Source organism: Trichosurus vulpecula, chromosome 3 (assembly GCF_011100635.1).
Source record: "Trichosurus vulpecula isolate mTriVul1 chromosome 3, mTriVul1.pri, whole genome shotgun sequence".
Lineage (NCBI taxonomy): Eukaryota > Metazoa > Chordata > Mammalia > Diprotodontia > Phalangeridae > Trichosurus > Trichosurus vulpecula.
Window position 1 is genome coordinate 436,040,291 of NC_050575.1, and position 20,140 is coordinate 436,060,430.

Genomic DNA, 20,140 nt, shown 5'->3' on the forward strand with positions numbered 1-20,140 from the left:
ACTGAGAGATCTCGTCAATAGGATCACGCTTGACTCGTGGCTTTTCACTGGGGCTCAGCCTGGCCCGCCATGGAGGAGCCAAGGCCTGGAGCCCTGGCAGCTGAGAGCTGAGCGGTTTGGAGCGGCAAAGCTCTTCCCATTGGGTGGGAGGCCTCTTCCATTTCCAGGCTAAGCCTGAAGCAGGGCCTCATGTGCCCTGACACCAGAGAGCAGGATCCCAGGACAAGACTGGGAAGTGCAGATCCAGGCCTCACATGTCTGGGACTCTCACTGAAGACATGGCGGTTCATCTCTCCGAAAAGCTAAGCTGGACTGAAGGGTATAGAGAACCAGGGCTCAACACGCAGCAGGTGCTTAATAGATGCTCATTGACTGAGCCTGTCTCTGCTATTCACTAGCTGTGTGACCTTGACCCCTGCCCCCCCCCCCCATCATGGAGCAGCAGCCTCCCCTCTTCTGCAAAACCAGAGAAGTAACAGCTCCTCCCTTGCAGGGTTGTTTTGAGGCTCAAATGAGGTATTTGCAACGCACTTCAGTGTGTCCTTGGAATGTTATTATTAAACAACAATAACAAAATCTCTCTGGACCTTTGTTTACCCATCAGTAAAATGAGGGAGTTGGACTGCAAGCTCCCTAAGCCCCAGATCTGCGGTCCCCATGACTCTCATCGTCACTCATCCTTCCATGAAGAGGGCCTCGTCGGGAGCTCTATTAACTGAATAATTTATGCAAAGATCAGAGCAACCCTCCCCCCTCGAAAAACCCACTTTATTGAAGTAACCAAAGACCCGTAGCACAAGCAGGGCGCTAATTATCAGAAGGCTCCCTTTATTGGCTGTCTAGCTCAAAGCCAAGACGATTTAGACAAGATCGTTTTAAATCCCCATTCATTTCCTATCCAGGTCATTTTAGCTACACGACGGATGTCGCATTCTGGAGGTCGTTTCTGTTTTCTTTCCTTTTTAAAAAAATTAATAAAGGAGAAAGATGCTAGGCTGTGGTCTGGTTCAGACCGGAGCTCGACTACCGTGGTATTGTTTGTAAATGTTAATATTGTCACTATTAATTCGGTAGAAAGGGTTGCCAAGTGGTTGGGGGGAGGGGGAGGAGGGAAAGAAGACGACTTCCATTTTGGGTTGCATCCAACAGTTGTGGGCACCGTGAACTGATGATGTCACAACAGCAATCGAAGGCTGGCCCGGGGTGATCTGGACCCAGGGGTTCCACACTCTAGGTGCCCCTCTCCCCTGCACCTCTATGCTCAGCCCCACCTCCTTTCCATTTCTGAGGATACGACAAGAGGAGGAAGAGGAGGAGGAAGAGGAAAGAGAAGAGGAGGAGGGGTCTGAGTTTTAAAAACCATTCCTTCTCCCGCCCTCTCCTGGGAGCCCCACGCCCTGTAGAGGCCAGCTGATCCTTGCAACGGGAGGCCAGCCAAGGTCCCGGGAGAGCACTGGCAGTTTCGGGTGGCAGCCGCAGGGACCCGCACACGTGGCGGGGGTGAGGGCGCAGCATCCCATCCCGCCTCCAGCCCATAACATCCAAGAAATCTGAGTCTGGGCCCCACCCTCCGGGTGTGAACCTTTAGATCTCACACCTCCCGGGATGCACAGTCAGGGTTTGCACTGCGGGGCAGCCCTCCCACTTTGGGTGAGCCCTCCCACCCTGCTCCCCACACCCCCGCCTTCCCCCGAAGGCCAGCCCCCGCCCCCGGCGCCCATTGGCTGCGGGTTCGCAGCGGGGCCCGCTGTTATTTTTCGAATATAAATAGTAGGAGGCCGGGTTGGGGGCGAGCACAGCGCTGCGCCGCTCGTCGGAGCCGGCGTTCTGACGTCTTCTGCTCCCTCTACCCCCTGTCCCTCCTCCTCCTTTTTCTCCTCTTTTTCCTCCTTCTCCTCTTCCTTCTCTTTCTCCACCTCCTCCCCCTCTTCCTCCCTTTTCTCCTCCTCCTCCTGCTGTCCCTCCGCCCCTTCCCTCCAGTCCCCGTGGTCTCCCGGTGCCCCGCGGGGTTCGGGCATCCGTGCGCCCTCGCGCCCCTGTGCCGGTGCGCCCTCAAGCCGCGCCAGCCTCCCTCCCTCCTCTCCCGGGATCCTTGTCTGGTGTTACATTGTGTCAATTGAGCCTCCTTGCTCCGGGGGGGAGGAGGCGCCTCGCCGGCGTCTCAACCTCTGGCGCATCTGGATTCGCCTTGTGAGCGGCGCGGAGCTGCTCTGAGCCTGCCCGCTCCGGGTTTCTTGCGTCTCCCTTTTTTCTTCTGCTTTCTCCCCCTTCTCCTCCACCCCACCCCCGGCCACCATGATGGAACAGCAGCCGCCTGTCCGGGATGCCCCCTCCGAGTCAGACCGCAGTCCCGGACGCCGGGAGCGGCCCGGGGCCCCGCGGCCAATTCGGCTGGTGGCCGGACTGCTGCAGCCCGCGGTCCGGGGGCTCTTCGCCTCCCCGGACCCCATGGCCTCCTCCTCCCCGGTCACCACCCTCACGCGAACCATGAACGACCTCACCGGCCTGGGGAGGTAAGGACGCCTTGGGGCGCTCTGGAGATGAGTGGGAGTGGAGAGGACGGTGTCCCCAGTAGCAACTGCGGGGGTGGGGTGTCCCGGGACCCCCGCCTGGGTTTGGAGAGGCTTAGAGCAGGGTTAATACAGCCTTCCTAGAACTGCGTGTGTGCGCGCCCCTTGGGGAGACCTGTGGAGTCGGAGGCATCGTGCACAGGTGTGGGGCTGGCTCCGCTGCCAGCTCCGGGACACTTTGGGACCCCGGCCTCGGGTCGTAGAGAAGGAAAGGAGACTGTAGCAGAGGCCATCCAGGGCTCAGCGGGCATCCGCGTGGGTGAGAACCTTGCTACCCGGCGCATGGCCCGTCTCCAGCCTCTGGAGTTTGGCGCAGAGGCAGTTCCCGTCACCTCCCCGAGCCTCGTTTTCCCTCGTCTGTAAATTAAGGCACGAGGCTGGGCGAAAGGATCGCCCAGGCGCGGTGCTGTTGGTTCTAGACCCTCCGTCTGGAGACCACGCTGCCTCCTTTGGAATTCCGGCAGCCCTTCCCGGGCTTCCTCCTCTCCCCATTGCTTAGATGTAATCGCCTCGCTCCTGGAAGCCGGCTTTTATCTTCCCGACTCCAGACTAGCGTTGGAAGACCCGGGAGGGGAGTTGTCGGCGATAATCCCGAGCAGGGTCTTAGATTCAGCTGTGAGCCTCCTAAATGCAGCCATTTTGGCTGGAGATCCTGGGGTGAGGTTTGGGCAGGAAGGCTGCGGACTTGACCCGTGCTTGGGATTTGGGGTCCTAGGCCGGAGTTAGAACTGGAAGAGACCCTCCTCTCATGATACAGATGAGGAAACGGGCCCAGAGAGGTCACCCAGGGAGAGAGCATTTGAACTTGAGACTGAAGGGTTTCTTTTTTATCTCCCCAGCCCTAAAACTGAAAGAGACCTTGACCTTCTAGTCAGTTAGGCTAAAGCTTTATGAAATGCCTACTGGGAGCAAGTTTATAGATCTGACTTGCACAAAGGCACTTACTTTATTAATGGCAGGCAGAACTAGAACCCAGGACTTAAGACTCTCAGTCAGCAGGCATTCTGCTAGACTTGTATATTTCTAGTAATTTCATACCAGGCATAGAAATCTGCAGTGCCATAGCTTTTCTAGAATGGAAATTCCTTGAGGAACTGGAGCTTTTGGGGGTCAGGGGGTTGTTAGATAACTGACCCATCGTAGGTCCTCTAAAATTCGAATTAATTCTTGGCAGAACGGTGCTCTAAGGGTCTCGAATAGAGGTAACGAATAGATAGCATTGCCTGAAGTGGGTGCCTTGGCCTTGGAAGTTTGAGTTTGAATTTTGGGGCTTAAGCATCCTTACCCCACCCCCCACGCTAGCCTAGAGACATGGGAGCAGCCCTGAAGTGGAGACTGCCTTCTCTCATCCCTGATCTTCATTCCTGGATTGGGCCTAGTCTAGGCTTGGTGGGAGGGGCAGGAGAGGGAGTTGGGGGTCCACCATTGACTTTCTGAATCCCCTAACAGAATGGTGAGCCCAGTACCTGGTGTGAAGGAAGGAAGGAAGGCATGCTTGTTGAATGCCTAGTTACATTCCAGTTTGGATAAGGTTCATTTTTAATCCACTGAAGGTCACTGTTGGAGGTGACACCTGGAAGGCATTTTAGGGGTCATCTAGTCAAAATACTGCATTGTACAGATGGGGAAACCTGATGGGCCTCCCCGAGCTGGCATAATGAATTATTGACTGAGCTGGAACTGGAACACAGATCTCCTGAGTCCCGGGGTGCACTTTAATCTTATCTCACCAGGCTGGGGCATAGCTCTGGCCTTCACACTTGGCTCTAGACTTTAAATTGGTGCTGCCAGGAGTCATTTTAAGGTTACTGCCCCTGCCTCTGACTGAGGAAGGTCCTAGAATTGCCTTGACCGTGTGAGGAGGAGTCTTGGAGGGAAGAGGAAATGCCTAATGGAAGGAGCCAGAGGACCTCAACTCTAGAATTGGGGGCCCTCAGAGGACTTTGGTATCATTCCTCCTCTTCTTTGCATTTTATTTTATTCATTACCAAAACCTTCTGAGAAGGGGTCTCTTAGGCTTCAACAGACTGTCACAGGGTTCCAGGTCTAGTCTAATTTCTGTTTCCTAGCTGAGGGAAGGAAATTAAGTTAACCTAAGGTCACAAAGGTGGAGATAAGATTTGAACCCAAGGCACTTTCACTGGTTTAAGGACCAAGAGCTCAAAACTAGGGGGAGGCAACCCATGGTGTATAGGACCGGGATAACAGCTCCTGAGAGACTGAGGGAGAGTGACCATTCCTCCTCTGACCATATACTCCTGTTATTTGACAGCGAGACCCCAAAGAGAAAAAAGCAAAGCCTGGCCTTCCGGAGCAGGCTTATTTCACTCTCCCGGGAATCCTTGTCTTCCGAGGCCTCAGATTCATCAGAATTCTCAGATGCCGGTGAGTGTACTGACCCTGGAGGAAGGAGAAATTATGTGTTCAGGTGGGGTAGGGGGAGTCTCATGGACACCCAATCAGCCGGGAGACCTTGGCTAAGATTGGGGGCCATAGGCGCATCACTGGATTTCCTGGGCCACCCTTTTATAGAGAAGAAAAGAAAGCCACTTCCCTGAAGCCACACAGTCATAGAGAATGGGAATCTGGGCCCAGAGTCTGTGGGAGCGGATGGAAAGTGCCAGATTTTGGACCTAGGTTCAAATCCCGACTCTGATGCTTGCTGTGTGTAGGCCCCTGGACATGGCCTCTGAGGTCCTTGTGTTCTGCAGTATAAGCTTCCTTCCTATAAGAGGAGAGGACATAGCTGGAAACCCCCCAGTAAGGTAGGAATTATAGGGGTCTTAGCTATGTGCCACTCCCTGGTCCTTAGCACAAGCTAACTGCTCTAAGAAGGTTGAATTTTCTCAAGTGAGGGGCAGCAGGGCCCAGCCCCGCCTGAAGAGAGAAGTAACCACCTACTGTTCTCAGGGTGTTGGAGGGCCCAGCTCCTTCCTTGATCTCACCAGCCCAAGAGTGGTGTATGGGGGCAGCTTCTATTTTTCCCCCTTAGGGAGACTGGAATATTCCTTTATGGCTCAATCCTCATTTTTTTTTGAACCAGTAGCTTAAGAATGACTGTGTCTTCAGGGCAGATTCCCAGCCCACCCCTTGTTTGTTTGGGTTTTTTAAGCCAAAAATTGAACTACGGAATTCTCCCTTTTAGACTAAAACACTCACTTTTCTGTAGCGCATGAAGCTTTCTGGAGTGCGTTCTTCCAACAGTGCTATGATTCGAGGTCATTTTCCCCATTTCACAGAGCAGGAGAAGGAGAGATTAATAATCGAGGCCTGGTTGGAAGGGTCTTCTCCACTTAAAGTTCTTTGCCCTGGCTCAAATTGCCCAGAAAGAAGAATGGGCCTATAGAGGATGGGATGTCACAGTAGAATGGCCAGGTGACCTAGCGCGGTTGTCTCGGCTCCTGGAGCAAGCTCCCCTTCTCCCAGACCACCCCGTGGGAACCCAACAGTCCTGTGGAAGTGGAAGAGATCTCAAAGCCACTTGAGCCAACTCCCTTCTTTTAGAAACAGGAAAAGGAAATCCCAGAGACTTGTGAAGCCACACACACACACACACACACACACACACACACACACACCCCTTCATCCAGCCTTATATTCTGTCTCCCCTCACACAGGTCTCTCCATGGATTCCCCCAGCCCCATGGACCCCCAGGCAATGGACCACGTGTAAGTTGGATGCTTCCTTCTCCAGCTCAAGAATTGCATTGGATTTTGGGGGGCACCGCGTTTTAAGAGAGGCTTTGTAAGAGAAAGGAAAGGGATGAACCAAAGATGTCTGTCTGTCTGTCTGTAGCCTGGAGGAGGCAAAGGGGAAGGATATGAGGGCTGCCCTCTAAATAGGCAGCTGGCCCAGCTCAGCTGTTACCCTGGTGGTTTGGGAGGGAGATGGAGGGAGGCCACCACCCCTCCCGGAAGGGCAAAGCTCCAGATCTATGCCGCTTTGACCTACTTCCCCTTCCCCCATGGTCTTGGACCCTGGTTGGTGCTTCAAGTTGGCTGATGCCCTCATTGACTCTTCCTTTGGGCGAATATGCCAAGCCTGACCTTAGACTCTATTTAAAAACAGGAAACAGGGTGGGGAGAAGAGGGAGGCCTTTTTACAGGCAACAGGAAGTGTTTGGTCTTCTCCCCCCCTTCCCCCTCCCCCCAAAAAAGTCTCAGGTTAGTTATCAGAAAAGAGTAGAAACATGGGGGAGGAGAATGAAGACAATGGGGGGGGCTAACAACTAAAAGGTTTCTAAGGAAAATTATTTATTTAAATAATATTTAAATAATTGAATAAATATTTTGTTTAAAAAGAACTTTGGTGGGGTGCCAAGAAGATGAGTTCAGGCAGGAGATCTGCTCCCTGCTCCGAGGAGATAGTTGGGGAAAGGAGAAAGTCCATCTGCCCCCAGCTGGTGACTCCCCCCCAGCCTGATGCCTGAGTCTCCCACATCCCAGCACCTGCCTTGACAGTTGCTTTTTCTCAGATGAGCTGGCAGGGTGTGTGTGTGCGCGTGTGCGCGCGCGCACGAGTGCTCGAGTGTGCGCTGGGGGGTTGGGGAGGCAGACACAATAGCCCAGCAGGGGCAGGTGGTCTTCAGAGGCCATGCTAAGGGGGTGGTCCTTCTAGAGAACCCTCCCCCCAGGGAGCTTCTAAAGGCACATCTGTCAGAATTCTGCCTTCTCTAAAGGCTGCAGGGGTGGGACTCAGGCAGAGAGGATGGAGGGAATTCCACTGGAGAGAAGAAAGGACAGTCTCCTTCAGGGAGGAGACGGTCTGGGCAGTGATCAGGCAAACGGTTACTCGAGGTCCTTGGATCTTTTTTTTAAGGGGGGAAGCCAGGGTGCTCTGAGCGCTCAGATTGTGGGGAGGAAGCTGTCCATGCCCAGGAATCTGGGAAGACCTACCCCCTGCCCTCATCTCTGTCCCGGCACACTCCCCGCCTTGCCCCCTGGGGGATGGGGGCATTCAGCAGGGCAGCTGCCAGGGCCCGGCCCTCCCCAGATGCCTTTTTATGGAAGCCCATATGGCCTAGCGTGCCAGGGGCCCAGCTGGCCTGATTTGCATACAGGTGGAAGGCTGGGGAAGCAGGTCCAGTTGCCCTGGAGACGCAGCCTTTGAGACCCTGCCCCCAAGCCCCAGCAATGCCTCCTTTCTCTCCAGCCTCCATTCAGGGGTGACCTTTAGAAACTTCTCCCCACCTAGGGCTTTTTCTCTGACAGTCACCATTCTTTTATTCTCTTCTGCCCATCCCTACATTCTCCCTCCCAGGCCTTAATATTGCCCCCCCCCAGTGCAGCGCAGGCCAAGGGATCTAGTCCCCCCTGGGCCTTGAGGATAGCACATGTCTCACCTTGTTTCCACCCCCCACCCCCAGGGTCCTTGAGAGCCACCCCTCCCCTCCCCCAGGATTCTACCCCTCCCAGCCCGGTCACCACCAGGTGTGGGGCTACTTTGTTGGGGGGTGGCGGAAGAGATGGGCCAAGAGACAGGGCCAAAGGCTAAGAGAGATAATTAACCCTCTTTAAAGAGCCCATTTCTGCCCAAAATATAGTTAACGTAACATTTGTGTCACATGACACTTTTAATTAAAAAAGTTATGGATGTGTGTGGTCATCTTTGCCCAGATTTCCTCTTATGTTTCTCCTGCCACGCTCCCAGAGAACCAGCCGTATAACAGAGAGTTTCAAGGCGCTTTTTACGTCTCCCATCATTTGACCTTTACAGTGGTCCGTCATTTCAGTCGTGTCTGACTCTTTGTGACCCCATGGGGGTTTCCTTGGCGGAGACACCGGAGTGGTTTGCCATTTCCTTCTCTATCTGATATTACTCATGAGAAAACTGAGGCAAACAGGGGTCACACAACTTGAACTCAGGTCTTCCCGACTCTTGGGCTTGCGCTCTATCCACTGGGCCACCTAGCTGTGACTCTTGATTTTACAGATGAGAAAGTTGAGGCCAGAGAGGTCACAGAACTTGCCTGGGGTCAGAAGCTACTGTGTCTGAGGCAGGATTTGAATTCAGGTCTAGCATTCTGTCCTCTGCTGAAGCTGCCTCTCCGTCATCAGCTCTAAATCTGTGATCTTGCTTGGAAGGGACCCTTTAGCCCCAGACTCACCCACCCGTTGTACAGATCAGGAAACTGCCCCACCATTCCTGACTCCCCCACCCCCATACCGTATCTGGCTGCTGGTCCTGTAGCCTTTTTCTTAAAGTGAAGGGGGACCCACTCCCTACAGGCCAGAGCAGCCCATTAGACTTCTAAAGGATTGAGCCCAACTGTCAGCATTTCCTGTCTAGTGGCCCAGTGCTGCCCCGTGGGGCCGGACCGCAGGCCGGCCCCCTCCTCGCTGCTCCATGGCTGCCCCCTCTCCCAGGCTTGCCCTGCCCAGCGCCTTCCTGGGGCAGTCACGAGAGAGTGTCATCCCAGAGGTTGTCTGAGCACGGCTCCTGGAGGGTGTGACGCTCCTCTGGTACTGGGCAGTTTGCCAAGGCCTTCACGTTATCTCCTTTGAGCCTCCCCACAACCTGGAGAGGTGGGTGCCATAGCGTCCTCATTTAGAGCTGAGAGGTTACACAGCCTGCCTGAGCTCACTGATAGCAGGTGTCCCAGGCAGATCTTGACCTGGGGTCCTCCTGAGTCTCTTTGTCCACGGTGGGTGGGTGAGTGCAGAATCTTTGGCAGAGTCCATCTTTCCTACCCACCCTAGGCCGCTAGCCCAGAGCCCCTTGGGCTCCACTTCTGTCTTGCTGACAGGGACTCATCCTATTTTTTTCTTCATCCCTCACAATTCGAAATTCTTTTGGATTCCTGCAGATTTCAGGAGGCGATCCGAGAGGCTGGCCAAGTTCAAGAGTGAGTGTTGGTGGCCATCTGTCTGTTTAGTGGGAGCACCTTACTGGAGTCTCTTTTTAGGGGTTGATGGGGGCGGGAGTGGGTTTTCATCAGTCTGAGGAAGCTCCCACCAATGCAGATCTTAGCACCTGCTCTGTAACTCGTACTAATGATTGGCCCAGGGTGACACAACCTGTGGTCTTCTGACTCTGAGGCCAGCTCTCTACAGTAGAGTAGAAGGGCTTCCCCCGCTACTGGCGTTGGTGCCTACTGGGGACCAGGGAGCTGAGAAGGCACCTTTTTGACAGATTGAGTCACAGGAAGGGTGGGGTCTTGATTTCCATTTTAACTATCTCTGCTCACCTCCCTCATCTTTCCCTTTCTCCTGCAGAGAGAGACTTCCCATCAGACGCTTCCAGTCTTTGCCAGTAAGTTTCCCCTTTTGTGGTTGCTGAACGAGAACATGGCTGTCTGGGCCTCCCAAGGGTGCGGGGGCAGGAAGTGGAAGGATTTCACTCCAGCCCTGTGCAACCCTTTTCTTGGAGGCGGTCAGGCGGCCTCAGAGTCCTGAAGAATGGGAGAGGGCTGCCCTCTCCATTCAGGCTTAGCTCCAGCCCTGACCTCCCGAGCCAGTCCCAGCCAGGCTAACAAAAGGGAGTAGCCACATAGATAATCCAGAAACAGTGCATGAGCTGGAGGGTAGGGTGGGCCCTCAGGTAGGGCTTCAGAAGGGCCAGGGGTCATAGGACCTCAAGAATGCTGAGGGTGGGTGACCCCTGGGCATCAGAATCAGTGCAAAGGTGGCTTAAGAAATGACCCTAAACCTTCTTCCTGCTTTTCTCTATTGTCAGATGAGACTCCTGGGATCCAGCCCAGCCTTGAGAAATATCACCAACTCCAAGACCCTGAACATGCCCCGAAAGAGCATGGGTGACATCCAGACGGACATCGGCGGCGGAGAAGACAAGGAAAATGTGAGCTGGGGGCTTGGAAGACTTGGTTGGGGGCGGGGCAGGGGGAGCAGGCATGCGGTGCCATCGGATGGAGGTTTGACCTGATACATCTCCTGCAGGAGGGATTTGTCTTCAAAATGCCCTCCAGACCAGCGGGGCACAGCCGGTCCGCTGCTGCTGAGTGGGCCAGCCGGAGGGAGGCCTTTGCCCAGAGGCCAAACTCGGCCCCTGATCTGATGGTATGTAAGAGGTTTAGGGGTGTCCTAAAAATAGAGGCATAGATATTCCAGTGGGGGTAGCTGGTATTGAGCTGGGCTCACCCTGTTTACGTGGATCACCACTGACCTTTCTTCACTTCTATCCAGTGTTTCTCTCCAGGAGGCAAGGCAGAGGACCTGCGTCTCCTGCCCCTACACCGCTTCTCCGTGACCTCTGCCTCTGCCAGCGGAGAGGACGTCGGTGATGATGGGGATGATGGATTTATGGACATCCTAGAAGATGACCTGAAGGTAAAGGCCCTGCAAGACTCCTAGGCCCTCCTGCTAGGGAACCCCGGGGGAGGAAGTCTGGGGAAGAAGGCTGTGAGCTCGTGCTGATGGCCGCAGAGTTAGAGGCAAAGGAGCTAGAATGCCGCTTCCATGAGGCCCAGGATGGAAGGCTGAGTAAAGACAGATGAACAGGAAAAGCCGACGAGGATGACCATGAACTTCATGGACTTGACCTTTCGTCCTGTCCCAGTGCTATCTTCTTCCTCCCCCAAACACACACACAGATACACACACACACACACACACACGCACTCGCGAGCCTTCCTGGAGAAGCGGTTCAAATCCAGGCCAAACCAACCACTTCATGGCTGCACTTGGTGCATTTCATCCCAGTAAATGCCCTGTGTGTGAGATTCTGTAAAGTGCAAGATGTGAAAGTCAAAAGTTTTTGAAGGTCTGGGTGAGGGACACTTTGTCCCAGGATTATTGGCTGATCAAGGTTTGGGTTTTTTTTCCTCGTTTCATTTATTTCATTCTGTCTTCGACCTGTCCAAACCTTTTCTTTTCTTTTTAAATTTCTTGCAGAATGAGGAGGAGGTCCCCCCAGGGATGGAAAGCCTCATCAGTGCTCCCTTGGTCAAGAAAGAAGAGGAAAGTGAACAGGTGTGGTTTTCATCAGGGAGGAGGGAGGGGTCATCGCCTTAGGGGCCACGAGTCCAAATCTCATCTTATGGATGAGGACAGTGAGGCAGGCAGGGTTAAGTGACTTACCAGGGTCACACAGCTAGTAAGCGTCTGAAGCAGATTTGAACTCGGGCTTCCTGAGTCCAAATCTAGTCTGCCACACATCTCCCCTAAGAGCCATCATAGGCTACACTTAGCTTTCTCGCTCCTTGTGACCAACAACACGTACACTTTCGGGGTGGGAGAAAGGGGTTGATGTGTGGCCCCAAAACACTTACTTCAGTATGAATTGGCCAACCTCTAGAGACTCTGTCCTAACCTTTTAGTTAACACACACTTGAAACTAACTGTCTTGTCCTTGAAATAATGTGTGGTATAATGCATAGCGTCCTGGATTTGGGGTCAGGAGTCCTGTCTCAAACTATGTAACTATAGGGAAAAGACATGACTAGTTGGCTCAGAGAATACATTAGGTATGGAATCAGAGAGCTGAGTTTGAATCCTGCTTCAGAGAATTATTAGTTATTTGACTGGTCAAGTCATGCACCCTTTTTGGTTTCCTCTTTGTGAAAAATGCGGATAATAATGACACCTATTTCACGGGGTTGTTGAGATGAAATAAGATAAACATGTAAAGTGCTTTACAAACCTATAAGTGTCTCTATAGGTGCTGGCCATGTTTAGCTGTTATTAAACGATTTAGTGTCTTTCTGCCTCAGTTTCCCACTCTGTAAAATGGGGATAAGACCTGGAGTCCCTCCATCCCTGTGCAGGCCTGCGTCTGTGTCTGTGTACTTCACTCTCTAAAGGTCACTGTGGCTTTGTCTTGTATCTCTCCTCCCCACCCCCACCCCCCTCAAGTCTTTAGTTATGCACACCAAGTGTCGCAGACTCTTCCGCTCTCCCTCCATGCCCAGCAGCTCTATCCGGCCAGTCCTGAAGCGGCTGGAGAGGCCCCGGGACAAGGACACGCCGGTCAAGAACAAGCGCAGGAAGAGCGTGACCATCCCCACCACTGCCCTGGAGGAGAAGGAAGAAGAGCCAGTGAGTGGCTGCCAAGGCTGGGAGGGGATCAGTCAGTCAGGCAACATGAATTAAGCACCTACTGTGTGCCAGGCACTGGGAAAAGTGATGGGGATACAAAGAAAGGCAAAAGACAGTCCAATTAGGAGCTGGCGTGGGCCGGTGACGGCATGAGGTTCGTCGCTCCCTGCTGGCACTGGGAAGCATAAAATAGGGAAGACAGCTTGAGGGTTTAACAGAGCGTTCCCTTTTTACAGATCGCAGAACTGAGGCAGGCTTGGAGCTAAACCATAGAATGATAGGATTCATTTGGTTTTGCTCATCTTGTCTTCTACAAGATCTTTTGGGTTTTTTTTTAAGCAGCTGGTTCTTCTCCCCTAGGATTTGGTATTTTTTTCTCCCACCACGACCAGCACCCCCACTTCCAGGGGATCTCCTTGCTGCTGGAAGCGAGGTCCACGCACATCAGCAAAGCCCAGCGGCATCCCGGAGCAACCAGTGCCAGCCTTCCTCCTGGGGTGCCCGGCGGGAAGGAAGCGGATGTTTGCGGCAGGCGGAGAAACTGGCCATCGTCTCCCCCCATCCTCCCACCACCCACGCGCCTGGCCTCAACCGCTGTCTTCCCTTTGCTCCACAGAAACCCCGACTCCTCCGTTCCAAGTCTTTATGTCACGACGAAATTGAGACCATCTTGGACAATGATCCCAGAGAGCTGATTGGGGACTACTCTAAGGTACTGGCGGGAGAAAGGGTGGCTTCCAAGGGTGTAGAGTGGAGGGCCTCCTTCTGGCTGGGACATCACTAATCATCGGCACGCCTTGGGAAACTGAGCTTAAAACTTTGAGTTGGGATGGAAACCCATAAGCCCTGGTTGGTGATAGGATCAGTCGGCAAACGTTCGCTGTGCACCCTGCTACGGACCAGGCCTTGCTGTGCTAGAACTACAAAGGATGAAGTGGTCTGAGGCGTGGGGCTGGAAAGGACCTCGGAGGCGATCTAATCCAACCCCCTGGTTTTACAGATGAGGAAGCAGGCCTGGAAAGATGAAGTGACTCTAGGTCACAAAGTGGGGGGCTGGAGGCTAAGTTGCAGTCCTGACTCCCGAGTCCAAAGCTCTTTCCTTGTTGTTCAGTCACGTCTGACTTTGTGACACCTTTTGGGGTTTTCCTGGAGGGGTTTGCCATTTCCTTCTACATCTCATTTCACAGATAAGGAAACTGAGGTAAACAGGGTAAAAAGACTTGCTCAGGGTCACACAGCTAGGAAGTGTTTTAGTGCCGGGCCTGGCACCCTATCCACTGCCCTATCGTGACCACCCAGCTGCCCCTTGTTGTACTACAAAGGTATTTGGAGTCCACTGGGAAGTGGTCTTTCTCCCCTTCTCCTACAGGTCCCTCTTTCTTCTTCCTCAGTCCACTCTGCCTCCTTTCCCCCCCGCCTTGCCCAGCCTTGGCACCAAGGAGCACAGATCAGCCTTCTTTCCACAAGGTCGATCCTTTTAGAAGTTAGCCTCTGGATCAGGAGGCTGGCCTTGTGTTGGCTGGCTAGGGATCTTCCCCCCCCTTCCCTTCCGGATTAGCCCCAAACATAGCTAGCCCACTGATAAGAGGTGGGGATGGTGGCTGTGGAGACAAGAGGGGTGAGCGTCGGCGGCGTTCGCACGGAGAAGGCTCAAAAGAGACGATCTCTTTGGGAATGAGGACTGGCCTTCCCCGGCCCATCTTGGTGGATACAGATAATGGTTTAGCGGCAGCAATCGGGCCTCACGTCTCCTCCTTTCTCTCTCTGTCTTTTCAGGCGTTTCTCCTGCAGACGATAGATGGGCGCCACCAAGACCTTAAGTACATATCACCCGAGACGGTGAGGAGTGGAAGGCAGGGCCTGGGATTTGCAGGGTTGGGGGTGGGGACCAGGAGAAACAGTCCTCAGCCTCCAAGTGCCTCCCGTCTCAAACCCGGCCTTCCTTCTCTACAGATGGTGGCCGTGTTAACAGGCAAGTTTAGCAATATTGTCGAGAAATGTGTCATCCTGGACTGCAGATATCCCTACGAATTTGAGGGTGGCCACATCAAGGTGAGTCGGCTTGCTGGCCCGACATGATGTTGTGGCCTCTGAGACAAGGGGCAGCGGGTTCCCGCTGTGAGATAAGGTGAATGAGGTAAACCGGAGCTAGGTGACCAGATGGCCAGACTGGGAGGAGGCAGGACTTGTGTGGAGGGGAAGGGGAGGGTGTCGTCACAGCCAGCCAGAGTGGTGCCTGGGGGAAGCGGGGAAGCCAAGGCTTGCTGGAAGCCTGCTCGGCACGGGGCAGGCAGGTCGTCCTTCCTGTCCCTCGCCCAGGCAGAGTTGGGAACATGTGGGTTTGAATCTTGCCTCAGACACTCCTGAGGCCTTAACTTTGCTGGGCCTCAGTGCCCTCATCTGCGAATGGCCTCTAAGGCCCCTTTCAGCTCTGAACCTGTGATCCTGTGATGACAACCCCAGCACAGAAACAAGGGACTGAAGAAGGGACAAGTCACCAGCATAAGGGGAGGGTTATCTAGCCCAGAGGCCTTGCCCAAGCCCACCCCCCATCTAAGCATTGGAATTGTCCTTTATCCAGGGTGCGGTCAACCTCCCCTTGGAACAAGACGCAGAGAATTTTCTGCTGCTGGATCCCATTCTCCCCAGTGAGGACAAGAGAATCATCCTCATTTTCCACTGTGAATTCTCCTCTGAGCGAGGGCCTAGAATGTAAGTGTCAACCAAGTGGCGTTCTCGCCTGACTGTGGGGCGTGGATGGGGAGGAAAGAAAAGAAGGGGGATGGAGGATGTAGTCTGTCCCTTGGGTTCATCTCGCCTGCTTTTGGACTCCGACCCACACGATGATACAGATCGATCCGCAAACACCTCCTATGTGCCAGGCACTGTGCTAAGTGCTGACAGATGATCCCTGCAGGCTTTGCTTCTCTGAGCCTCAGCCTCTCCTTCTGTAAACCGAGCAGAGGCTCACTTGGAATAATCAGGTCACACCTCAAAGACTGCGAGTTTGAAAGGGGCCTGAGAGGCCATGGAGGGCAGCCCCCTTGATTTTTCAGATGAGGACATAAGGCTCAGAACAGTGAAGTGACTTGGCCAGCATCTTACAGCTCCAAAGTATCTGATAAAAGATTCAAACCCACATCTTCCTGACCCCCAAGGCCAGCTTTCAGTGCGCTGTGTTCCGTGCTGCACCCCCGAGGCACTCTCTATGCCATGCCACTGCTTTCTAGAGTGCCATAGACTGGATTCAACCTGAAGTTGCTGTGATAACCTCCGTAAGATTGTGGTGCTACACGCGTCGACCAGGTTCAACGTTTGATTCTGGCGTTCTCTTTGGTCTGATGCCTGACCCTTCCATTCTGACTTGTGTTCCCAGGTGCCGCTTCATCCGAGAGAGAGACAGAGCCGCCAATGACTACCCAAATCTGTACTACCCCGAAATGTACATCCTCAAGGGGGGTTACAAGGACTTCTTCCCACAGTACCCGGTAAGGGTGGCTCGTGGGGACTTGTCCTCATACGTTTGGTCCAGGTAACCATAGGGATCAGTTGGGCTGGTAGCCAGTGGGGAACAAGCATGCCAGAGGGAAGAATGAGTGTCAGGTTGTTAGTCTCCCAAGCTTCTCCTTCAAAAAACAAACCCAGAACATAATCAGTTAACGTAGATCTATCCTAGGGCAAATCTGATCTTAACTCTGAGGAGGAAGAGAGGAAAGAATCAGTCAATTAACAAGCATTTGTTAAGCACTTACTGTATGCCAGTCGCAAAGAAAATGTGAAAATGGTCCGTGCCCAAAGAGCTTCCCTTCTAAAAGTGGGGAAGGGGAGACACAGGAAGGCAAACTCAGAGGAGAGGGGGAGACATGAGTGTCTGGGTGCTGACTGCCTCCTTCCTCCCGCCTATCAGACGTTCTGTGAGCCCCAGGATTACCGGCCCATGAATCACGAAGACTTCAAGGAAGACTTTAAGAGGTTTCGCCTGAAGAGCCGCACCTGGTCGGGAGAACGGAGTAAGCGAGAGATGTACAGCCGCCTGAAGGAGTTCTGAGGGGCTCAGGAAACCAGACTTGACCACTTTGCTCACCCCTTCCCCTCGTGTCTCCTCACCTCCTCCTTCCGCTCCCTGTCTTCCCCCAGCTGCTGGGAGATCAGCCACACATGACCCTCCTAGGGACCATCCTGAAGAGGCTTCCAACCCGAATGGGTGACCTAGTTCCTGAAGAGGCTTCCACCTGGAAGTTCCTGGATGTGGCTTTTTCCTTTTCTGGAATTCCAGCTTTTCCTGGGGAAAACTCCCCTTTGCTTCCTTCTTACCCAGTTATTTAATTATTTGTTGGACTTGAACCGAGGGGTCCAACCAAGGCTGTGCCACCTTGGTGGTAGGTGGCAGCTGCCCACGTGCCTGTCCCAGGGGCTTCACACCCACTCTGATGTCCGGCGGCCTACTCTTTGTGTCTGGATCATGGATGCTGGGACCATCCCAGATCTTAGAAGGTGCTCAGTTGGCTGCTCCTCCCCTGTGAAAGGTTTTATGACATGGGATCCCTTAGGATTTCACTCCCATCCTGCCCAGCTGACCCCTTGCTCCTCCTACCCATGACAGGGTTTTGTGTGTTTTTTGTATTTTTTTTTTCATCTTTGGCCTTGGCCTGTTTTTTGTTGTTTTGGGTTTGAAAGGCAAGAGGAGCCTGGTCTGTCATCAGCTCAGGCCCAGGTGGGGTCTCCTGGGGAGAAGAAGGGTCTCATTCGCTCAAAGGAACATTTGGGAATGGAGTTTGGATCTCTTTTCCTCCTCTATGCATTTATTTTCTTGGATTTGGTGTTTGTGCTATCCTGAATCCAAACAGGTTGGTTATGCAAATTGTATAAGATTGTGCTTAGGTGGGTGGGGAGGCCATCCCCATGTGAATGAGGGAGAGAATTGAGGAGTCCTCCCTCTCCGGCAACCATTCTTGACTGCCCACTTTTCATTTATTTTCTAAAAACAAAGCCTCTCGAAGGGAGTTTCACTACCCCATCCCCCTCACCCCCACCCCAGCCACCTTTGAGCCGTCGCTGCTGTTTGACTATGAAATTGTCCATCCCAGAGAAAAGGACCGAGTGGGCCATCCACAAGCCCAGGATACCTTCTTCCACCGTGTCCAGAAAGGGCACTCTGTGCACTCCTGTCTTTAAAAAAAAAAAAAAAAAAAACATTTAAAGGTATAAGGGGGATGGGAAATGTCTTTTTTTGTTTGTTTGTTTAAAAAGCACTTGAGGAGCTTGCACAGTATCAGGTTGTTTTCTTTTTCCGCCCATTTGGTGAGTAGCCTGCTGGGCCTGCCACTGGGGAGGGCTTAGGGCCAGGGTGAAGATTAAGGTTCAGGGTCTCTAAACCCAACCGGGGTGCAGTGTGGTATCGTAGGCAAGGTGGAGGTAGCCCTCAGGCCTGAGACTCATAGGGGTTTTTTTCCCTCGAATCAGACCCCAAGGATGATTGGGTAGAGATAGGAGAACTAGGCACTGTGGGAGGGGGCAGACAAGAGTCAGGCATTGTGGAAAACTTCTCAAAAACCAGACAATGTGCCCTGGGAGGGCCTGAGGATAGGGCAATGCTTCTGGGCACCAGGCTGCCCAGTGTGCACTACTGTGAACTCCCCATCTATGGTTCCCGGGTTATCTGTGTGTGCTGGAGGAGCCGTGACCAATAGCCTTCCCCCTGTCCCATGTCTTGTTCTGAGCTGCCCTCCTCCTCAGGTGTGACCTCTGTGTGTATATCCACATCCACGTTGAAGGCTCTCTCATGAAAAGCACTTAATCTGTACCTGTCACAGGACCCCTGCCCAGTGTGAGTTTGTGTGTGTATCTGTGTTTGTGTGACCCCATCCATGAGTGTGAAGTGGATTTCCATTTTATTTAAAAGTGAGTAGGGCTGGGAGAGATCCATTCCCTCACCTGAAGACAGTTACAATACCTTTGCAGAAGGCTTCTCCAGCTCAGTGTCAGAGAAGTTAAAGGGGGTGAGGGCCTGTGACCTGCATGGCCTTCCACCTTCCGATTTGTTAACCTCCTCTTGTTCAATAAAGCCCTGGAATTTAGTCACTGGTGTCTGGTGTGTTCACCTTCCATACCAGAAAATGGGGGTGGTGGTGCATAAAAAGCCCTAGGGGGAGGTGGAAACGGGCCCTTGGCCTCAGGTAATTGGGGAGACAAGATTGAGCCAGGGAACAACATTTGTTGGGTGAAAACAAGGAAATACAAGATTTGAACTGGATGTTGAAGGAAACCGGGCTGAAGATGATATGAGAGTACATTCCAGGCATGGGCCTGCCCGTACAATGTCATGGAGGTGGGAGATGAAAAGCTGAGAAATAAAAGCACCTGATATGTTCTAGAATCTGTAGAGTACAGGGGTATGTCAGGGAGGTTACCATCTAACATTAAAAGGTATTTAGACTGTTGGAATTCAGAGGCGGAGAAGGAGCAGGCAACCTGTATCTGAATAAGAATCTCCTTTGATGGGAATGGGAGAACCCCCTAGTCCTTTGTGAGCCAGCTCTGTACTTTCATTTGGATCACTTGGGTTAGAAAATGTTTCTTGCTATCGAGTCCAATGGTGCCTTTTCTTTTTTTTACAACTTCAAACATTTGTTGTTAAGTGCCTACTATGCGACAGGCACCCTGCTAAGAGCTGTGAATAGAGTGATGAACATAAAACAATCCCCATCTTCGTAGAGCTCACACACACACAGCTCCTAATTGGAGCTACTTCACAGACTTGCATTTGCACACACATTTGGGGAACCCAGGGAGGTTACTACTTCGGTTCTAGAATTAACACTAAGTTTGTTCCTCTAACACTTAAAAATCCACGATCCCCTGGTCTTTCTTCCCATAAATAGTCTTGCCAATAGACAAAATTAGCTCTTAACAAGGGTATTTACTAAGCATATATATTAAGAAGGAGCTGCAGTAATGTTGGTTATCACTGATTTAGCCCTTTTGCGAAGCACTTTGCATGTTATTTTGTTTGCAATATATCCCCCCTCCCCAATAAACCTGAAGTGCATTCTCCCAAAAACTGCCTGTAGGAAGAGTGGACATTTCCTACCTGGCTATGCCCCTGAAGACTTCATCATGCCTCCTTGCAGGGTATCTTCTCTCCCTGTCTCACTCCCTATTTTCAGGGACTGTTTTTTGCCTTTCTTTGTATCTGCAAAACAGGATAATGTTTGTAAACGCTTAATAAGATGTTTACTGACACAAACCTGAAGTAGAAGGGTAGTGAGGACAAATGCAGGATACACACGTGGCAAAGTCATGGCTTCTGATACTGCAGGACCTAAAAACCTTTTCTTGTGTCGTCCTTTCAAAGCTTCCTCTTCGATGGAGTGTCTCTACTAGGCAGGTTCCTTCTGCGTAGCCAGAGTCTGCTCCTCTGAGTCATAGCTGGCTCTCTTCTCTGCTGCCAGGGTTCATGCATATTGAAACTGCTTGCTCTTCCAATGACTCTGCATCAGTGCCCTCTGTTCCCCGCTAGATGCCATGCCTCCCTTCTGGCCAAGTAACTCCAATTCAAAGTGATATAACTGATGAAG

At 52.6% G+C, this 20,140-nt stretch overlaps 1 protein-coding gene across 1 annotated transcript; it reads left to right on the forward strand.

Annotated features, from left to right (window-relative positions):
• Nucleotides 1-1,791: 1,791 nt before the first annotated feature.
• Nucleotides 1,792-18,640, forward strand: CDC25B (cell division cycle 25B). Its single transcript, XM_036751765.1, has 16 exons — nt 1,792-2,513; nt 4,843-4,955; nt 6,188-6,239; nt 9,377-9,415; nt 9,786-9,822; nt 10,246-10,368; nt 10,467-10,586; nt 10,713-10,856; nt 11,421-11,498; nt 12,381-12,563; nt 13,180-13,275; nt 14,340-14,402; nt 14,517-14,615; nt 15,145-15,275; nt 15,940-16,051; nt 16,471-18,640. Exons 1-16 carry the CDS (start codon nt 2,296-2,298, stop codon nt 16,609-16,611), a joined length of 1,749 nt encoding a protein of 582 aa, XP_036607660.1. The 5' UTR covers nt 1,792-2,295; the 3' UTR covers nt 16,612-18,640.
• The last annotated feature ends 1,500 nt before the right edge of the window (nt 18,641-20,140 follow it).